We start from the raw sequence: 20,702 nt of genomic DNA, 5'->3' as shown, positions 1-20,702 counted from the left end.
TCTGTTTTGTAAAACAATGGCTAATTCAAACGAAGAAACATTACGCGCCTTAAATCCTAATGATAACCCGACATATATATGTGTATAATATAGTATACATAATAGTTTCCGCATAATATACCTGTTCATAAAAATTTTCTGTAGCGAGTGCTCAAGCACTTTCGTAAGTCATTGTATATAAATATGGTAAAATATTGCGATTCCTAATGGAAATAAGAAAAGATATTTCATATACAGGGTGGTTGGTAATTGGTGGTACAAGCGGAAAGGGGGTGATTCTACGCGGAAAAAGAAGTCGAAAATATAGAATAAAAATTTTCATTATCGTAAAGATAAAAATACGGCAGAAACAAAAAAAAAAAGAAGAAAAATTGTACATCGTGTATGGAGGGAATGTATTGATCAAACGCCAATGTCGGAATTGATTTCCGAAATTTTGATCTCAAAGTTGCATTACGTTTTGGGAGAAAAGTCGAGTACGACACAGACCGAATAAAGGAATTGGACGCAAATCGTAGCACAAAACGAGAAATTACTGAAAGCTTAAATTTATATAGCCAAATAAAACTATTTTTCTTTTCATAAAGAGACTCTTGCAAATTACTTTCACGGAATTTCTCAGCTGCTAAGAATGAAAAGGCAACAATGAACAGGCAGGTCACTGGGTCTCGGCAAGTACCTGAAAGAAAGTAGACTTAAACGTAAAACAGTTATGAGTCGGCTACAATTTAAGTATGACATATGTATCTTTACGGCAACCGCTTTAATCTACCGACCAGGTCTACCCAGGTTCGTTAAATAGAGAAAGAAAGCATATCTGTCAGTAAGAAGCAATTGTGCAAAGGTTTGGAAGGTAATCTTTACACTTCAGAAGTGAAATATTTATGACGTGGAAGGTATTTAGTTCTTACATATTTTACTTTTATGGTGATGTACTTTGATGTACTTTGAGGGATTATTGGACATTTAAAAAATGTATTTATTAATTAAACGACATGTACGCAGATGTTTTACGATATTATTGATACGACGTAGATGTATATAGACGCGATATGTAATAATAATAAAAAGAAAATAATAATAAAAAAATAATAATTCATAGAAAATCTTTTCGGTTCGCCTGAAATTTAAAACACTCGAATTTATTGGAGCTTACGCAATCTCCTCGATCTCTTCCATCTTCCACCATTAATATCTAACCATAGCGTGAATCCATAAATCGAAAAGTTCCCTGATCCTGCGACTCTCGAAACTCTCCAAGTGTGAATAGTTGCACCGCAACGATTCGAATATCTATTTCCAATAGTTTCGTTGTCTTTCACAGTTTCAACTTCTATGTTTCAAGATCCAACTTTCTCATTATGAAATTTCACAACTTCGAAAGATATTTGGATTCTAATAGGATATAGAAATTGCATTGTTGAAAGAGAGATCTTTTTGCATTTGTGAGAAATTTAAACGCGCAGAAACGTAAAAATTGTTCAAGGTAAAGGTACGTACTCGCTATATTATCTGATAGGAAATAAATTTTCATTTATTTAGTCGTGTTCGTAAAAATTGCATAAAACTTGTTGTACAAACAAAATCTACGTGTTCCATTCGAAAAATTACAAGTCTTTAAACTCCTGCATCGTATAAATATAGTTTTTAATATTTAAACAAAAATTTCCATTCGCTCAACATTCAGCGACGCTGCATTATTTCAGATAACGTATACGCCACGCAAACCGCTGTATTCGCTGAACAATTGCTCGTTCGATCAGCGTTTAATTAAGGGAACAATCGATGAGACGTTCTTCAAAGTCAATCGAAAATTCCCAAATAAGAAGTTCGTGGGGTGTTCCATAAAGATGAAATTTAAGTCGAATTAATAACATCAAGAAAATATACAGCGACGAAGCATTGTCACAAACCAGACTTTCGTATAAGATTTTACAAGAATAGCTATGTAATCTCTGTCGATACTCTTTTTCGTCGCTGCATATAGCTAATTATTATTTATATTTTTTCTACAATATTTGTAAACAAGATAGTAGAGAATATGTAATTCGATCGTAAATTACGGGAAATAAGACAAAAATCTTTCTATCAGTTTTTAGATACACCGAGCATTGACCTCGCTCGCAATAACTATTCGCCATTCTATTTCTGATGAAATAAGCACGTGACTCCAACGACATGTCGCAGAAAAGCTAAACGTACGATTCATTTTACGAAAATTTCATTTAACGTTCGATGAAATTAGTCACACGACGGACAAATCCAATTGAAACACGGAGAAACAAAACTGCTCCTCGTGGCAAGAACATCGGTCAATTGTTTGTAAAGCTGCCGAACGACCTGTGAACCTGTTGCCTCCGTAGCAATTTGAAAGGTAATACGAAGGAAAAATAGCCTGTGAGAAGAGAACTATTGTCGAATTTTACAAAGACCTATCGGAGTTTAAGAAAGTTATTGAGGGAAAACTGTAGGTTTCAAAAGGGATTATCTCGAGGGACAGACCTGCCCAAGGCCGTCGAGGGACGGTACACAGAGAGGGTCAACGAACGTCTCGGACAACCATCGCGCTTGCAATCGTTCGACGAGGCATTAGAAGCTGATCTCTGTCGCGAGAGGCCGCGAGAGGCCGCGAGCGTTCGCGTGCGCGCTCGCCCGAAATGCACCGACCGAGCTTTTATCCGGCAGTTGGCGAATCTACTCGCGGATGCATCATCGGTCAAAACTGAGAGCGGTGGCGCCGGTGAAAAATAGACGGTCGAGGCTGGTCCGTCCAATCGTGTTCGCGGACCATCGTCGACCGTGTCGATAGCACATGCGCCCTTCACCCTTGGCCGCAGGCTACGCCAGCAGATGACACTGCGATTTCACCCCGGCCCGCTTCTCTCGCTCTTCCCGAGCCTTTTCTCCTTCTCCCTCCGCGACTCTCTCTGTCACCGTGTCCCGTCCTAGTGGCTAGGAGAGAAATACGTGCGATACCACGCGGATTTTCCAGCCTCTCCATCCCGTCGATACCGGTAAGTAAATCCTTCGGACAACTCCGAGCCAAGCGATATTGCGAAATTATAACGCGACGGACGTAAAAATCGATGTAAACGAAGCAGACGTTACTCTTCTAATAGTAACACGGAAGTGGAGCAGTGCCGGCCGCTGCCGACATATTGATTCGACCCGGTGCAAATCCGCCCTGTGCACGTTTCGTTTTTCGTAGATAAGAGACTAACGGTGATGTAAAAGACTCGATAGACTATATTCGTCGCGTATAAAAGATTTCCAAGTCGAGTGTATCGTTAGAACAGATTCGACCGATCGCGTAGAATACGAGTAGGCGAGGACCGGGCACTTGGCGAGAAGTGCGCCGCTAGTTCGTTGCCGCGGCCATTACGCTGAGCGGTCGAGGGCGAGCATCTCGCGACGTAATCGCATCCGCTTGATTCGCGTTACTTATCTCGCTGTTCGTCGTGACTTATCTTCCTGTTCGTTGCTGGAGTTTGTGTAAACCTATTGGAAAAGAGGTAAGTGTCTAGAAACCGGTATTGAGATAGCACCGGCAGTTTCGTCTTCGCTTAACCTCTTTACCCTTAATGTTCAGTTGCATCATACGAGCGCGAGTTGCGTGCGAACGTTGTAAAACGTGTTTACGGTTCAACGATCTCCGAAACTGGAGAAAACGCGCAGCATGGCACTTTCGTCGATTCGAGATGGTGCATCGTTCGAGATATTGGATAGGCGATGTCCGTGTCGCGAGCCTGAGATCGCGAAATGGCTGCTTCGCTCGGTCGCTCTGACTATTATTAGAAGAGGCCGGTGTATGCGAATCGTTGCACGCTATCGAACGTGTGCGCTACGTTAACGTGATTTCCATGGGATCTTTTAATCGTTCGAACATCGTATCGTCGAGAGTCGCAATTTTTGAAGGAAAAATGCACGAAAGGAAGGTTCGTAATACGGGAATGGGGTTTAATCGTGATTCTTTGGAATAATATCGATCGTAAGCGAGGTCTGGGTGGCCAGAGAGACATTTTCGTGGGGTGAAAATTAAAGCACGGCAATGCTGATCGCCGTGGTGAGTCTGTCTCTCTTTTTTTCTCGTAGGGCTCGACCGAATAAGCGCGCATACTCGCACCGATGGTATTTTCGATGTGGCCCGCATGGGGCCCTTTCGTCGAATCAATACCCTTCGCGGTTCGTCAGCTAGCCTCCGTTGACACGTAAATATTAATTGTTCTCTCGATAGTCGACAACGTGCAACGAACCCTGTCCACCGAGCAATTACGACCGGGCCATTGGGCGCGCGATACAAGTTCGAAACGTTGATAATCCGCGAGAAATCGTCCTGTAATCCGATCGAATGTAATAAGTAATTACCCCGACCGCACATCGTGATTCAGTACTTACCCCGAGTAAAAAAGTGTTACGATCGATCAGCCAGTGAAACTCAACGCATTCTGTTAATAATCAATCGTGTTCTCGTCTTATTCTCATCCGAGATTACTTCGTTCGCGATAGTTATGGGGAAAGAATGTCGCGATCGACGGGGCTCGTGAGTTTGCGAAGTATTCTCGATGAGAACGACGTGATTATAACGCAGGGGGTGTGTTCTTAAGGGGTAGCTGGTCGTTTCGCGAGTTCTTGTAAACTTTTACGTAATAAGACGACAAACACGGGTAAGATGGAGTTGACGAGACAATTTTCCTGTAGGTGTTTTTAATAAGAAACGAAGCGCTACATAGACGATCTTAAAGAGGAGTAGCGACTTTCTCGAAGTGAATTCTCCTGCAATATGCAAACTCGTTAAACTGGTTGATTTAATGAACAAAATTTTAAACGTAAAATTTCGCGTTTTCTTTGTCTTTTAGTTCATATTCCTTTTAGGTGTGATTTATTCTCAAACGGGTTCGATTTGTTGCACTCTCGTTATTGCTTACAAACTTGAGAGAAATTCGATACATCCTACGGACGCAATAATTGTAGGAAGCGGCACGATTCGTCGAATCCGAGCAATCGATACAGCTCCACTCGTCAATGTGTGAACCATACACCGAAACGTGTCGGGAAACGTTTGTTATGTAACGATATGATATTTGAGCACCTCTCGTGATTAAGACAAACGATGTGTGGTTTGAAGAAGAAAAAGAAATTTTATTAAATTTACAAATAGAAAGAGAATAGGAAAATCGCGATAGAAAAAGTTGCGTCGTTTGAACAACGCGTCTTAAAGAAGGAATACAGTATACAAAATAATTAAAAAATTCTATCTGGCAAAAGACATTATTTTTCCAATAAAATTTTTATTGCTTTAAAATATCAATTATAGAATATATATCACAGATCTAAATACGTTTCTTTCGTTTGTCCAATTTAATTTCTTTAATTTTCTCTAGATAATATTTCTTAACCGTGTTAGACGATTTTACACGAAAGATTAGCCCTAAAGAATAATAAAAAATGTAACAAAGAAATATAATCTTTCCAAATTCCCATGACATTAAATATGAAACAGAAACGGACACGACTGTCACGCAAAGTCTGTTAACGAACCAATAAAACTGCGATCGTCTATGGAACATCTGGCGTGCCAGTAGTATAAGTACGCGTATGATCAGTCAGCGACGAACGATTCAAATCTCATCACGAGCTAACGTTTCGTCGTATTCCCATCCGACAACGAACAACATTCCGTGGTGTATCGAATTCCGGTCAATTATTAAGGACCTGTACGACCAATTATGCGTAAATGAATAAGAACACACTGTGCGTACGCGAGACAAATAAATTCGATGAATTCGACGATTAGCTCTTCTCCTTTGAAACTTCTTTCGGTTCTTTGAAACGAGAATTGTCTACGTAATCTGAAACGACTGTTTATATATATTTTTCTCTTTGATGAAATTAAATCGAATAAGCTAAAAATATGAAATAATTGTGAAAATACCTTAATAGCAGCTAAACTATCGAATTAGCGTAAAAATAATTGTCACCTTCTATAATTTATCCATCGTTTATAACTTGCAACTGCTCAAAGAAGTCGAAGTAAGCTCGGATCAAAATAAGCTTTATCGATTGCAATGTATACGTCTGGTGTCTATCTTCGGTCAAAGGTAGTCGAGCTTATTTATACCGTTAGAAAGTTGCATTTGAGGGTAAGAAACTGTATACGCGATATCGAGTTGAAAGACAAAATCGTATTTTTAACTGGCTTTTTTAATACGAGCTTTGATAGAAGGTTACGCGATCTAACGAAGTTGCGACGTAATGGGACGCGCGGTTAGTCCGATTTTAACCGGTCATAATCTACGAAGAAAAGGGAAATCCTTTGCGTAGATTAAAAATGTAAAAAACGTAACGAAGAAACGGCCGTTATTTTCGTGCGAAATATCCTTTCGATTCTTACGAACAGCGTCCGATGTCGACATAACTGAAAAGGGGATCGCGCGCGTCGCGACTAATCGCCTTTCCATAAACGAGTCGAGCGAACCCAGAAATCGATAACGAAGCCGAGCATTCACGTAGCCTGGTCAATCTTGCAGGTAACTAGAGCGTCGACATGGGTAAGGAGAAGATTCATATTAACATCGTGGTGATCGGCCACGTCGATTCGGGCAAATCGACCACCACTGGTCATTTGATCTACAAATGCGGCGGTATCGACAAACGTACGATCGAGAAGTTCGAGAAGGAGGCTCAGGAGATGGGCAAAGGTTCGTTCAAGTACGCCTGGGTGTTGGACAAGCTGAAAGCTGAACGCGAGCGCGGTATCACGATCGATATCGCCCTCTGGAAATTCGAGACGGCAAAATACTACGTGACGATCATCGACGCTCCCGGCCATCGCGATTTCATCAAAAACATGATCACTGGGACGAGTCAAGCCGATTGCGCCGTGTTAATAGTCGCGGCTGGTATCGGTGAATTCGAAGCTGGTATCTCGAAGAACGGACAGACGCGCGAACACGCTCTGCTGGCGTTCACCTTGGGTGTAAAGCAACTGATCGTCGGTGTGAACAAGATGGACATGACCGATCCGCCGTATTCGGAAGCTCGTTTCGAGGAAATTAAGAAAGAGGTATCGTCGTACATCAAGAAGATCGGTTACAACACCGCTTCCGTGGCGTTCGTGCCGATTTCTGGTTGGCACGGTGACAACATGCTGGAACCATCGCCGAACACGCCGTGGTACAAGGGGTGGAAAGTGGAGCGTAAAGATGGTAACGCCGATGGAAAGACCCTGATCGAAGCCCTTGACGCTATATTGCCGCCGTCCAGACCCACCGACAAGGCTCTTCGTTTACCGCTTCAGGACGTGTACAAGATCGGTGGTATCGGTACTGTACCGGTCGGTCGTGTGGAGACCGGTATTCTGAAGCCAGGTATGAATATTTAGGATATTTAGGACTCGCCTAAATGCTTCGTCACTTTTCTTCGACGACCCTTTTCACGAGAACAATTCGTTAGTTTGATTTTCACGAGAAATGTCTAGTAATCGTCGGTAAGATCTTCTCCTTGACTTTTACGACTTGAAACGTGTCTTGAAAGAAATAGCGAGAAAACGTAATTTCGATATTCGCATCAATATTTCGTTCGAGATGGTGATCGATGGTTTTGCTTTCGCAGGCATGCTGGTAACATTCGCTCCAGCAGCGTTGACCACCGAAGTGAAATCGGTGGAGATGCATCACGAGGCGTTGACGGAGGCATTGCCTGGCGACAATGTCGGTTTTAACGTAAAGAACATCTCCGTGAAAGAGTTGAGACGTGGCTACGTGGCAGGCGATTCGAAAAATCAGCCGCCGCGAGGAGCTGCCGATTTCACCGCTCAAGTAATCGTCCTGAATCATCCCGGGCAGATCAGCAACGGTTACACGCCGGTGCTCGACTGCCACACTGCTCATATCGCCTGCAAATTCGCCGAGATTAAAGAGAAATGCGACCGTCGTACCGGCAAGACTACCGAAGAGAATCCGAAAAGCATCAAAAGCGGAGACGCTGCGATCGTGATGTTGCAGCCGACTAAACCGATGTGCGTCGAAGCTTTCCAGGAATTCCCGCCGCTGGGACGTTTCGCTGTTCGCGACATGCGTCAGACTGTCGCTGTGGGCGTCATAAAGGTACGATTATTTCATACGGATATTTCGTGCTTCGTAGGCGATTCTTTACGACCGTTGTTATTATTATCATTGGCACTATCATCGTTAGAAGAACAACATGTCCGTTTAATTCGGTAACTCTTATGGATGTTAAGTAACTTGTAATTAGTAGCTCGTAAAATTTCACCGATAACGTCGGTTCAAATGGTGCAAGGGGACTTATCAGGTAATAAAATAATTGCCTATAATGTGATCTAGCAACATCGGGCGATTCAAGCGCTTTTCTTACGCTTTTTATATTTTTATGGAGCTCTGATAGACGCGAAATGGAAAATATTTAATTTACGAAGAGAAGCTTTAATAACGTAGCCGGCGTTTCTCTTCTCCGATACGAATTAATCGCAACATTTGCAGCGATGTGTAACCGACTGTAATTGATTAAAACTTCGTTATAAAGTATCGAATATCTCGGCGTACGTTTCAATTATTTGCGGAGTTTCATTGAAACCGATATGTGCGCATACAACGTTTGATGTTCTTTGTGCAAGGTTCCTCGTCTCTTGCATTGATTAAAATCTTTGTTAAAGAGGCTCTTGAAACACAGAGAATTCGCTGGATCGAGATAAATTTAAAAAATTGGAAGAATACAGCGCATCGATGACGCCGATGGATATGTGTACACCATGCGGTATTCACCTTTGATATTTAATGGTTTTCGATGGTCGAAATGTCATGGCAACATGACAAGAGTATAATGACTTTTATTTTATTCCAGACCTCTGACATCTCTTGGCGCGTTACGCAATCTAAAGTACCGGGTATAGTAACCTGTAGGTACTTTGTCTCAAGCGAAACCTTTTTTAATCGGATGCAAGGATACTATTCAAATTTGTCGCGAGGAAAGATTACATTGACAAATATATTCACGACGAGTTTAATAACTGTTTCTACGAAATTAAGATATAATTTCCTCGGATGAAATATTTATTCGTGTACATCTTGAGAGTAATTTGATATTTCGCCAAGAGCGCGAGTATTGTAATATTATATTTTTGGAATGACGAATGTACTGTCGTAGGAAACTAAAATTGGTATACTAAGGAAATTCTGATGGAATTGAAATTTAAGAAATTATAGAATATTTTTCTAAAGATTGCGTAATCTTAAAGAATATTATATTAGGACGTAAGAAAGAGTGACGTGACGTTAACCCTCGTCTGATAGCGTCAAACGCTTGGTAAATAACTGATAAAGTGACGCCAATTGTGATAAAAAATAAAGCCGTACAAATACGTTTATTCAGGCAGGAAAATTATTGAGAAATTATATCTACTTTTAGATACTATGCGTATTTGAAACTCTTCGTATTAATCAACCCTTATCTTTAACTTTTAAACGATCATTATGTTAGTTTCATGACGCTCTTACAGAATATATTTCAAAAGTTTATTTATGTAATGTACACAGCTATGTTGTTACGTAGATTACACGGGGTATATAGATTTCTGAGAAAAATAAGGAAGGATAAAGCATCACTGTCTAAAGGATATTCGATAAACGTCGTGTTACACGATTTCTAAAGAATTAATTTCATTTTTGTACTTTGATTTTGAACGCTACCGTAGTATGCACATTAAACGCATCTATCAAACAAACAACAAGAGCTATCGATCTAAGAAAAATCTCAAAATCTTCTGTTATACGAAAATCATAGAAAAATCCAGGTCGTGGCATTGCGTAAAAAACGAGTGAAGGTTGTATTCCTCTTCATTTTTTTTTTTTTTTTTCATAAATCGATCGGTCAAATAACAAAGCTATCGCTGTTTGGAGATATTTTCGAAACTAACAAACCTGTACGATAAAACGATGTCTCTTGTATCACGTATTGTTATCCCTTCCAAGAGTATAATCGGTAAAGATTTAACGTTAAAATCTATTAATTTGCAGAGTGTCACCTTTAAAGATACCCAGGGCAAGGTCACAAAAGCCGCGGAGAAAGCCCAGAAGAAAAAGTAACCATCAAGCTTCCTCGGAAGCTCGCAGTCCGCGGGCTGGTGCCCGACGAGCGTCTCCTCCGCGAGGGGATCCTCCGATAGGATGCAGTGCGCCGCGGCTGCTTCATTCAACTCATACTCGACTAATAATAATAATACAAAAAGTGAAAAGATGTTGTGCTTACCCCCGTTACATTATCCGATAGTATTGAATCCGCGCATCTATCCGAATTTGCACATTCAGTTCACCCACGCCCCGCGCACACCCCACATATGCTAGGTGGATTCTTACGTTTTTACTTCATTCTTTACATTGACGAATATGTGTCCAATTACAGGTAAAACAAAACAACTAAAAAAAAAAAACTAAAAGAACAAAAAAAGAAAGAAAACGTCAAAAAAAAAAAAGCAGAACAATATTCAGTTCCCTTGAACTATGTGTAGTTAGGTTTTTCAATTAAACGTAATAACAACAACAACAACAATTACACACAACCGATGAAACAGAACGGGATGATGACGTATGATCATCACAGCTTAATTGCGCGATACTAAACACGGGGCAGCGGCCGGTCACGACGAATCACTTAAGACCTCCGCGCCACATTATTAATTCGATAACACATTCTTTATTCACGACTTCCTGGCGTTTACGAAAGAAACACGCGTAGAACACGTAACACGCACCCATATAATACACGCATACAGATTCCCATATACCTAAACGAGAAACACTAACGTAACCTGATGCGATTCGAGTTGGACACATAAAGAGTGTACCCGCTGCTGCCTCGCCATCCCTTACTTTTTAATCTTCTTTTCGAAGGATTCGTTAAAGGCTGATTTGTTCGAAGACTTGGTTGCCTCGCTGCGAATAATTTTATTACTTGTATAAGAAATGTATTTATCTCTAGTTAGGGAACATTAGACTGTGCTCCCATCCCTTTCGCGGCTCGAAGGAAACTCGCTCCCGATCGAGGAGCTCGGTTACACCACCGGATCTTCCTCGTATTCGCCAGCGAGTTTCACTTCCGAGTTGCCTGTGTTAATCTCGGTGCCCCTAATAGACGCGTTCTTCAATTGTTTTGACCCTTAGCCAGTATTATGTTGATGTAATAAAAAAAAAAATTTTAACCGCATTGTTTCATTCTTATTCCTTCCCGAAGCGATCTTTGCACAGACATGGGGATTTCCTCGTCAAATAAAATTCTCGACGTAAAAATTGAAAACATTACGTAGGCTTGTATATAAATTCTTCGAATGTTCGAATCCCAACAGAACGAAACATCTTTTGTTTTTAACGAAAGTTATTCGATTATAAATTATAATTAATCGACATTCTCTAATTTCATTTGTATCGCATTAAAAGCAACGTTAAAAGATCCCCGAGTTGTCCGAAATTTTGAAGAGAATATTTTCGATTTTCAGCCGTGTTAAGGTAACGATAAATACGTTTAACATATACGTACATTTATAAGAAAATCATGGAAGATGAGATAAGAGGTAAAGGGCTATGGTAAATATAATTTATTCCGCATAAATTCTTCGTTAACGTTACAACTAAACGTGGTATGTACAAATATATATTTAATGCAATGATCTTACAAGAATTTAGTGTAATGCAGGTCTTGGTCAGTCTTTAATTGCTGAGGCCCGTTTGCCAGGGCGCCGAGCAGAATCGATCGTTCTTGCGATCGAACGTGACACAGAATTATCCGCAGAAAAGAAATAAACCACTATCTTCGTACATACGGAACGATCACATAAATGGAATTTGTTAACTGAAAATATTGTAGGCACTTCTGTCGGCTAGCTTACGTTTCGAAAACAGAACTTTGTCGGCCGATCGAATATGTTGCGGGCGATCCAGGCTCCAGTGCTACGAAAGAGTTCGACGTACATATGTATTTATACGGTGGTAGCTCAGTTGCTTCGCCAACATAAACACATCGATTAATCTTTATTTAATACTAATTACGCTCCGATTGACGTAATTCGACGAGTTCGATACTGTTGCGACTTTTATTCATCGCCCGACGCACTTGTCCAGCCGAAGAACAAAGAGAAAATGAAGCACAGGGAAGGGTGAAACGGGTAAAAAGAAGATACAAGGAAACAAAGATCGACGTAACAGAAAGGGAGAGGGGAAAAAATGTGGGAGGAACGGGATTCGACTGTGACGATACCGACGAAAGGAGAAACATACCGAAGCTAAAGCAACCCCGGGCCTTCGAGCCCTAACGCTCGATCTCTACCAACGACGTCTCTCTATAATCGCTCTTTCTCTCAAATCTCGTAAATGCTAAGACAACCCACAGCCTCGGTAAATATACAAAAGAAAGAAAAAACCATCCTCGACACCTCGTTCCTTCGTAAAACGCTAAAACACGCTATACACCAGCGTTCCTCCGACGTTAACGTAAGCTAAAGAACCAGAAAGAGAATAAAATCGCCGTCACCGTGCAACGATGACCGTTTCCTTTCCAAGAACCGATCGAACACGATCTTCGAAACATCTGGACGAATCGTTCGATGATTCCACGGTAGTCGATCGTGTCTTTGAACGAGCGCGATCGATCCGCGCCGTCGCCCATTCTCCTCGTCCACCGCGAGACACGGTGTTCGGCATACCGACAACGCCAATTTTAGCATGAGCGGATTTAGGATTCGTGGATCCAAGACGTACGAAGACACGCGTATACGCGTACACGTGTATCGACGGTTGGAACGAGCGAAACAGGATATCGGGTTACATTCAGATACGATTCCTGACTTTCCTTTATGTCTGTTGCTGGTGCGTAGGACTATGGTGGTGTGACCAGGCTGGCGGACTCGAATGGTTGAAGTTTACCGATATCGTAACCGGATGAAGCACCGTGTCAGGTCCGGTGTCCGACATGAAGTTCAGATGAGGCCTTAACAGAGAAGCTTCGACGGTCAACGGAACGTAGAAGGCGCCACCGTCGTGAAGGGCAAAGATCGGAACTCCGTGAGACGCGGATGGTTTTTCCATGCTGATGGTCGGCGGCGGACTGGATTTTATCCTCTCCGCTGAGAACCTTTGCTTGATGGAGCTCTTGAACTTGTAGTTGGAAGGCTTACAGTTGGTACTCGGCGGTGTACTGTGCGAATGGCTGCTATGATTGCTGTCGTCGCTCGCTATAGTCGGCGGTGGGATGATCGCTGGGCGCAGAGGACGTTCCGGATCACCGAAGGAACTTGCACCGGAGCTCGAGCCGTGGTCCGAATGACCGTTCGGCTGACACATCGTCGGAATGCTGGTGTGCGCGTAACTAGAGCCGTTCGCGATACCGTTCGCGGTTGGCATCTCTGGATGAGGGAAACCCAGCCTGTCACCTGCAATCGTGAATTTTGTAATCGTATAAAATTCACGCCATTAATTTCGGTTTCCTATCTGATCTCCTCTTTTCTCTTTTCTTTTCGTGCATTTGTAGGAACTTTGCGCTATACTAATTTACGCTAATCTTCGTTATTTCATTTCGTAAGAACTCACTGGTAGCTAGGATCTTCTCGCAGTGCTGCTGCAAATGATTGATCAGTTGAACACATAAAGAGTCTCTGGCAAAAAAGCCCTCCACTTCCACGAGGAAATGCACGGTTTCGCTCAGACACTCTTGGAAACCCAGTCTGTAGTGTTCTGCCGCGGTAGATGCGACAGTTGAATGCGATACACTGTCCACGCTGTCTTCGGGATGCGTGTGCACCGACGTCACGGCTGGGTGTTTCGACTCTGAATTTTGATAAAATTCTTGTAAATACGACAAATTATCGAGATAAAGCCAGACACGTCTACTATACTATCAAAAGCATAATCACAGGACACGTAATTTCATATTGGTCGATATTTTTGTGAGAGAATTGTTATCTTCTAGGAAATTAAGTAAAAGTAATAAGAAATTGGCATTAAGGAATAAAGTAAAAGTAGCGTTATTTTTAAAAATCTTGCAAAAAGGTTCAAACGTGGCTGAGTGATTAAAAAATTACAAGCATTCTTTGGAAAGCCTGATTTACATCTAATTGATTCTTTTCGATTGATCCGATTAGTACCTTGTCGAAGACCTTGAAGATGCTTCATGTGACGTATAGCCATTTCAATGATTTCGGTCTTCTCCACTCTTCCTCGGCCTTTCTTCAAGTACTCGGCCGGTATGAGCCTGCTCAAGTCGGCCAAACAATTATTCATACGATCTCTCCTGCGTTTTTCGATAATCCTATGAGACATTGGATCTTGCTGCAACAGCAGAAAAGAGATAACACGTTACTAAAACTTTCGACAGTTTGCGTATGATAACGAAGATGATAGCGAAACGATCGTTTCCACAAGATAATTAACAATATGATACATCATTGCGCTATTCCGAGAGCGTGTGTATATAATCGAGCAGCATGTATGACGTTGGTAATATTGTTACGTTATCTGAAGCTTGCCAACAATTTTTCCGATTTACGATAAATAATTGCGGTATCTGATGTGTGGTAGAACGTTACGTTCGCGTTTGACGAAAGTTTACGCGATGCAAAAAGACGATGACGAGTCGGACGATGTTAGATGTCACTTTGTGCTTTCGACACAGATGCCACAATTCTCCTGCTACGTAGATGCTGTTCTTCGATAACAAACGTCGTTTCGCCGCACTCTTTAAGATACAGTAAACTGGAAAACGAATACCGAAATTTCTCGAATTTGTCGAACTTCGCGATGCTTCGAGGTGGAAAAGAAGTGAAAAAGACGGTTCGCAAAATGCTCGGCGAAACGAGAAAACAAAGTGGCGCGACTTAACAAAGAAGAAAATCGTCGATCGTGAAATAAGATGTCACCTCTTTATTCATACAGCGTCTCTTCCTCAACGGTGGTGAATGCGCTACCGCATCGACGTGGCTATTCGCGGTGTAGTATTGCATGTTCAAAATATTGTCCATACTGTGCGTCACCATCGTGTTCGGAACGCAAGAACGCGTGAAAACTAATACGCCGTAGTCCTGCTCCGTTTTCGAGTAATCGTACAATCACAGACACTCACACTCGCGAACAACTTGGCGTAATGGTGGCACGATACGAGTAGGGCCCTCTTAGCAATTTAATTAGAAGCCTGACGAAATTCTATCTTACATCCAAGAATATTGCTGTAAGTGGCACGTTCGAACGTTTCCACGAATCGCGCCTCTATATCGCCCCCTTTCAAAGACGTCACTCGATTCGAATCTCAGCGAACGTTACTTCGCTGGTATCCACTGCAGAAAAATACTTCTACTTCACGATCTATGTATACGATAATTAACGATATATTCCACAAAGAAACGACAGACAGTTGCGCATACTGTCGTAAAGGAAAGCAACGTCTCGTATAAACTGACGAAAATAGAGGGACACTGTCGATAAAACGAGACGAAACGATACGACTCGTACGATGTCACGCGAAGGCAGCGACACACTATGCGTACTTCGATATGGTACGACCACGACTGCGATCCACAGCCGGCGGCGCCTACGTTCCTTTAACGAGGAGGGAGATGCCGCTTCGACGATGACGCCGCGCCGCCGCTATCACGTGTTGTAAGCGCGATGCATAACGCCCAACACGTGAGGAAACACGTTTCACCGAGGAAGCCAGCCCCGAGAATTCTCTTCCGTGGCAATTTTCTTCGTTCGCACGCGAGTGCATTCGATGCACACGGCTCGAACCGAATTGCCGCTAACGCCAACCGCGGAGAAAAAAGCGGCGACCGAGCCGCGAGGCGAGCGCCTTCTTTCTAACCGACGAGCACGCGGATTACCGCCTTGAACCAGATACATGCACCGACCACGACTAATCACGCACGTGGCAAGATAAAATAAATTATTTTACATCGGTGCCACGGAATCATGATCGTGGAGCCTGGCCAAATGTTTATGATCGCAGTTGCCGTAATGGTATTTTAGGAAAGCCTGTGTAGTTGGACGAAACGAAGGAAATCGGAATACGGATCTATCTATGCGTTCCTCGACGAAATCGAAATGCGAATTTATAAGAGAAAAGTGTAGGAACGAGTATGGGGGAATTTGCGAGATCGATGGTTTTATCGAAATCGTTGGAACAAACCTCGCTGCGAATTATCATACGCTTAACGAGGAAAAAGATAATAAATAAAACGGAAGACCCTACGAAATAAACTCGATACCACGGAGTTCGTCCCTCGTGGTGTTATCCGACGAACGCTATAGCGTTCGATATACAGGCTCGGTACAGCGAACTGTAATCGAGAATTGCTCGTTGACCCTCGACTTCGACGTTTCTGCTGATTCGACGAGACGCGACGAGAACAGCGCGGCGATCCGGGAAAGGAGCCGGATCGCGAAAAATCACTAGGGAACTACATTAACGGGGTCGAGTTATCGGCATTCCGGATATAACCGGACCAGGGAGAACTTTGCGGCTGACATCGAAGCCTGTGTTATGACCAGAGTTTATCGAGAAACGCTTGACCTCCTGGTGTTTTTTAAACGATAACCGGGTATCACCGGATCTAGCAGCTTCATCGCCACTGGTAATAACAAACGAACGCTGTAAGCATTTTACGGTACGTCTATGTTTGTATTTAAGACACGCTACAAAGCATTGGTTCGACGGTGCGCTTTATCCGTCGATCGATAATCGGTTGGGCTAGCTGAAAAATTTGCCGCGATGGGGCATCGTTCGGTTCACCGTTAGATCGGTCGGTAATTCGGTGCAGCGAAAACGTTATGGTTCTTTACAGTGGCAAAACGCTTCGGCCGAGATCGCCGCACGCTGGGCGCTTTTATAACTATGGAAAAGAAAACTTCGTCCAATTTGAGCCAAGCGACATAGTGAGTCGACAGGGATAACTTCACCGATAATATAAGAAATATAACTAGTAAATTAATCGGTAAATAAAGGAAACGTCTTAAGAAACTCTTCTCGTCTTACGACTTTTTTAGTAGCTAGCTCGGTAAACGATCGTTTTTATCATCCGTAACATCGTATTAGATATAAAAACGAAACGCTCGAACATTAATATATTGTCATCCAACTCGTTTGAATAAGCAAATCGGCACCAGAAAGCTAGAACGCACGAGCCGTTGATTTTAATATACTATTGCGAAACATGTTTTTCACGTCGCTTGTACCCGGAAACGTGCCTTCCTACGAAGACTTTACATCTTGACGTAGGAAAGATGAATGGCCTTGATAAGAAGAAAAGAACAGCAATTCCGTGCGAGGATGATAATGCTGTTTGAATATTTAAATTTAAGCGAAGATAGAGAAAGGGATATAAATAATTTGAAAAAAAAATGTTAAGCGATCCGAATATTTATCAAAGGTTAAATCGCCGATTCCGTTGCTGATAAGACTGTACCAGTAACACGAACAAATACACGGAAATACACGGCTTCTCACGGAAATGTTATTTACTGGCCACTGTCGATGCATATGAAGCATTCCTTTTCGCATAAGTCGTCTAATTCTAGAATATCGCATATCTAATGTCTCCGGCGGACGAATGATCACGTTGACTGCGAAAAATACATTTACGAGGACAAACGTGCGAGACTGATTACGAGCAACACCTTGTGAATGGACACGTGCTGTTTTTAGCAACCCTGACGCAACTGGCTACGTATTATTTTTGTTACGAACATAAATTATTATGATTTCCCAGGAGTAAAAGAAACGTTAGTCGTTGGTTCGACTTCGATCGACACACACTGCTATTCCAATCATATATTGCGATAGTATCCTGACTAATATCATGTACTCCAATCGTTTATTAATATCAGCCAATGCGGCTATAAATCCTGCAAAAACGCAACGTTCGCAAGAATCATAGTGCCTTCTTTATATCCCATATGAACGATGTATTAGCTATAAACGGAAACACGTTCGCGAAATAAAGAATCATGGTATTGATAGATTTTTACGCGGCTGAAGAAACGCGATAGAGGTTGTACTAAAGTCCAAACCAAGAGGCACTATTTTCCAGAATCGAATCTGCATCGCGCCGGTCCACTGGAGTATGATTAACCTCCGATCGGTTATCGAGAAAGCTCAGTTATCGACTTCGTTTAATGGCACCGCGCGAAGTCCAAGACGATATCCCATAACGACGCACTTGCGTCTCATTCGCAGAAAGCTCATAGCAATCGTTACGTCTACGTCAAGCCCTCGTGACGATCCGTTTGTTCGTAATCGAACTCCAACGAAACACGTGACAAGAAAATACGAATTCCCCCTTTTGTATCTCGATAAGGAATAGCAGGGGGGCAGTACTGGCGAAAAACATAGGGAACAACCAGCCATTTCGTAACAAGATCGACAATTTCACGTCGGTCGTGCGTTTCATTCGCCGGAGACAAAATAACAAGTGAGTATTTCATACGGTTAAAGCAAACATGCGATATCGTCGAATGATTCACTAGCCCGTACTTCTATACAGTTACATTTCCATTATGGATATATTGCGATGAGTTATTTAACCATTATGTACATAACTGGCATATTCGAAGAATACAAAAGTTATTAAGAATACAGAGTGTTTATTTCGCTCGAAAAAGGTATCTCTTCTTTGTCTTTGAAATTCGTATTTCGATTGCAAAGACAAAAGACGGAGACAAAGGTTATAAGAGACAAAGAATTAAAAATGCGAAGGAACGGGAGAGGGGCAGAGCGTATAATCGTTGTTTCTCGATAAGTAAGAAAGTCAGTGGTTGCCGAAATAGACAATTCTGTCGAAATATGGGGAATTTAACTAATCGGTGACTAGATGGCATCACGTGCGAGACGAATCAGTGACACGCAACGTGCAACACGTGCAACGGTGCAACGAAGAGAAGAGATAACAGTTATCTGTCTGTGCATGTAAGTTGAATCGGAGGAAGATTGTATTCAGCTCGGCTATAAAATTCGTTTGTCGTTCTATTCCGATACAATTTCGCGACCTTTCAATTCTGTCAGCTATGTTTAGCGCGAAACTATGAAATTACACGATACCTAAGGTTAGTTTTACAGGGATCTCGCTTACAACCGAGTCCAGTTCAGTCTATAACCATTATGTGATCCGTAACAGTCGAGCGACACGGTCTGTACGATCGTTTTATTCAGTCGTACCATTCTATTTTAAGAAATAATAGCAGTCAATGTTCGATGTTAGGAACTTTAAACATAACTTATGGAAACGTTTCGAATGTAAATTTAAATGCTCGTTAAAGTCAAATAACTGCATCTAATAGATTAGGAAGTAAATATTGTCTCTAGAAACGATTTTAAGAATGACGGAACGTTAAAAGTATCGCTGAACGAAAAGAGCGGAATATGTAAGGTTAGAAAGTAAGAGGTAATAACCTCTGTATAATAAGTAAGTAGAGGTAAGTAAATTTGAAAATTTTCTATCGCGAACAACGTACGAACGAAAGTTTTTAAATAGGCGAGAATTTTAACTCGTAGGTGGAAATTCGAAATGAAAAGTTACCGTTAAATATCGAATATCGTAAAATTCAATTTTTCTAATCTAAGTTCATCTCGCTATCAAACAAAACGAGACTAAGAGAAAAGTACGTTGTAAACTTAAAGCGTTGAGCGAAAGCAGGGTACTTTGTAACTCTGGAAATCTTTTTAACGGTGACACGCGAATTCTGTAAAATTCGTGTCACAACGTTTGTAACTTGAACGACGTAAGAAAGGTCGCTGCTCTTATGGAACACGAATAAGTTCTCTCACATCGTTTCTACGCCAGTGATATTATTATTTGGGTCGCTACTGATAATCATCGCTTCGTGAGCGTTTTTCCTCGAGCGCCCAACGAGGGTCAAAACGATTTTCTGGCCATGTTACTCCGTTTCACAAACAACTAATCATTTCGAAGCACGAGAATGAAAATACGATCTGCATAAGGAGACAAGCTAAAGGCTTTTTCATGCGACGTTACGAACAGGTTTTCTTCGAAACGCGATAAACGTACTTACTCTACGCTACTCTACGAAGTTTCAGAAAACCTGCAGAGGCGCGTGACTCGCATTATCTCGATCGTCACGTGCAAAACAGACAAGGAAACGGAACATCTACCGAGAGACCGCTACTGGTTGTTGTTCGCGCGAAAGACATAGAACAGGAGCGGTTAGGTAAGAAAATGTGGTTGAGCAAAGAAAAGCGTAAGTACATATATCTGATAACTACGTCGGTTAAATAGCTCTTAATTAAATAGGTTAACGTTGTTACTCCGCCATAAATTGTTATTCCAATATGTTGTTAATATTGCGCGTTTGGCGAGTTCCAATACCTACGATGTTTGAATAATATCAATTTGATTGAAAAGAAAGACAAGATAAAAGTCACGAAATTTAGGAAGAAAGCGATTAAGAACAGCGTAACTTGATAATAATTTACACGTGAAACGTGAATTTCATTTCTTTCGCGTGCATTCGCGTGGCCAAGGTTCATTACATACGCAGAAAATTATTTGACTTTCCGATCGTTTACACTTTAAACAGACGATAAAACGTGGATCGTGTGGAAAGTACGAAAATTGAATTAGTGAGCAAACGTTGATTTTATTGTACGTATGTCGATTCCATACGAACGATGGAATGCCAATACTCCAGACGACATAA

The 20,702-nt window shown here is 41.8% G+C and overlaps 2 protein-coding genes and 1 long non-coding RNA gene across 9 annotated transcripts in view; 2 read left to right on the top strand and 1 right to left on the bottom strand.

Moving 5' to 3' along the window:
* Positions 1-2,844: 2,844 nt before the first annotated feature.
* On the top strand, positions 2,845-11,212 carry Ef-1a-f1 (translation elongation factor eEF-1 alpha chain). 2 transcript variants are annotated; one of them, XM_033345954.2, is made up of 4 exons: positions 2,845-3,014; positions 6,528-7,367; positions 7,612-8,105; positions 10,032-11,212. In XM_033345954.2, exons 2-4 carry the CDS (start codon positions 6,545-6,547, stop codon positions 10,098-10,100), a joined length of 1,386 nt encoding a protein of 461 aa, XP_033201845.1. In that variant the 5' UTR covers positions 2,845-3,014; positions 6,528-6,544; the 3' UTR covers positions 10,101-11,212. The 2 variants fall into 2 exon arrangements, with proteins under 2 accessions (XP_033201845.1, XP_076478574.1); XM_076622459.1 differs by lacking the exon at positions 2,845-3,014 and adding an exon at positions 3,195-3,512.
* Positions 8,112-9,435, top strand: LOC143303296 (uncharacterized). The gene is made up of 2 exons (XR_013059459.1): positions 8,112-8,772; positions 8,860-9,435. It is a non-coding gene; the product is annotated as an uncharacterized LOC143303296 (long non-coding RNA).
* Positions 11,213-11,590: 378 nt separating the features above from the next.
* cwo (transcription factor cwo) overlaps positions 11,591-20,702 on the bottom strand; it is a 39,940-nt gene continuing 30,828 nt past the window's right edge. For 5 of the 6 annotated variants that reach the window (XM_076622460.1, XM_033345955.2, XM_033345958.2 and 2 more), the window contains 3 exons: positions 14,147-14,330; positions 13,593-13,829; positions 11,591-13,435 (listed from right to left, as the gene is read on the bottom strand). In XM_076622460.1, the coding sequence (XP_076478575.1) occupies positions 12,858-13,435; positions 13,593-13,829; positions 14,147-14,330 (999 nt within the window). In that variant the 3' untranslated portion in view covers positions 11,591-12,857. Of the gene's footprint in view, positions 13,436-13,592; positions 13,830-14,146; positions 14,331-14,917; positions 15,595-20,702 lie in introns of those variants that run through there. The other variant, XM_033345957.2, reaches the window with a different exon arrangement.

This window comes from Bombus vancouverensis, chromosome 10 (genome assembly GCF_051014615.1).
Source record: "Bombus vancouverensis nearcticus chromosome 10, iyBomVanc1_principal, whole genome shotgun sequence".
Classification (NCBI taxonomy): domain Eukaryota; kingdom Metazoa; phylum Arthropoda; class Insecta; order Hymenoptera; family Apidae; genus Bombus; species Bombus vancouverensis.
Note: the sequence above shows the minus strand (reverse complement) of the source record. Positions and strands in the feature narration are given on the sequence as shown.

Bases quoted from the DNA above. Each gene is read 5' to 3' on its own strand.
- Ef-1a-f1 (XM_033345954.2), top strand. From the start codon at position 6,545: ATGGGTAAGGAGAAGATTCATATTAACATCGTGGTGATCGGCCACGTC. The intron at 7,368-7,611 runs GTATGAATATTT...TTGCTTTCGCAG, and splicing joins GACCGGTATTCTGAAGCCAG to GCATGCTGGTAACATTCGCT. The intron at 8,106-10,031 runs GTACGATTATTT...ATTAATTTGCAG, and splicing joins TCGCTGTGGGCGTCATAAAG to AGTGTCACCTTTAAAGATAC.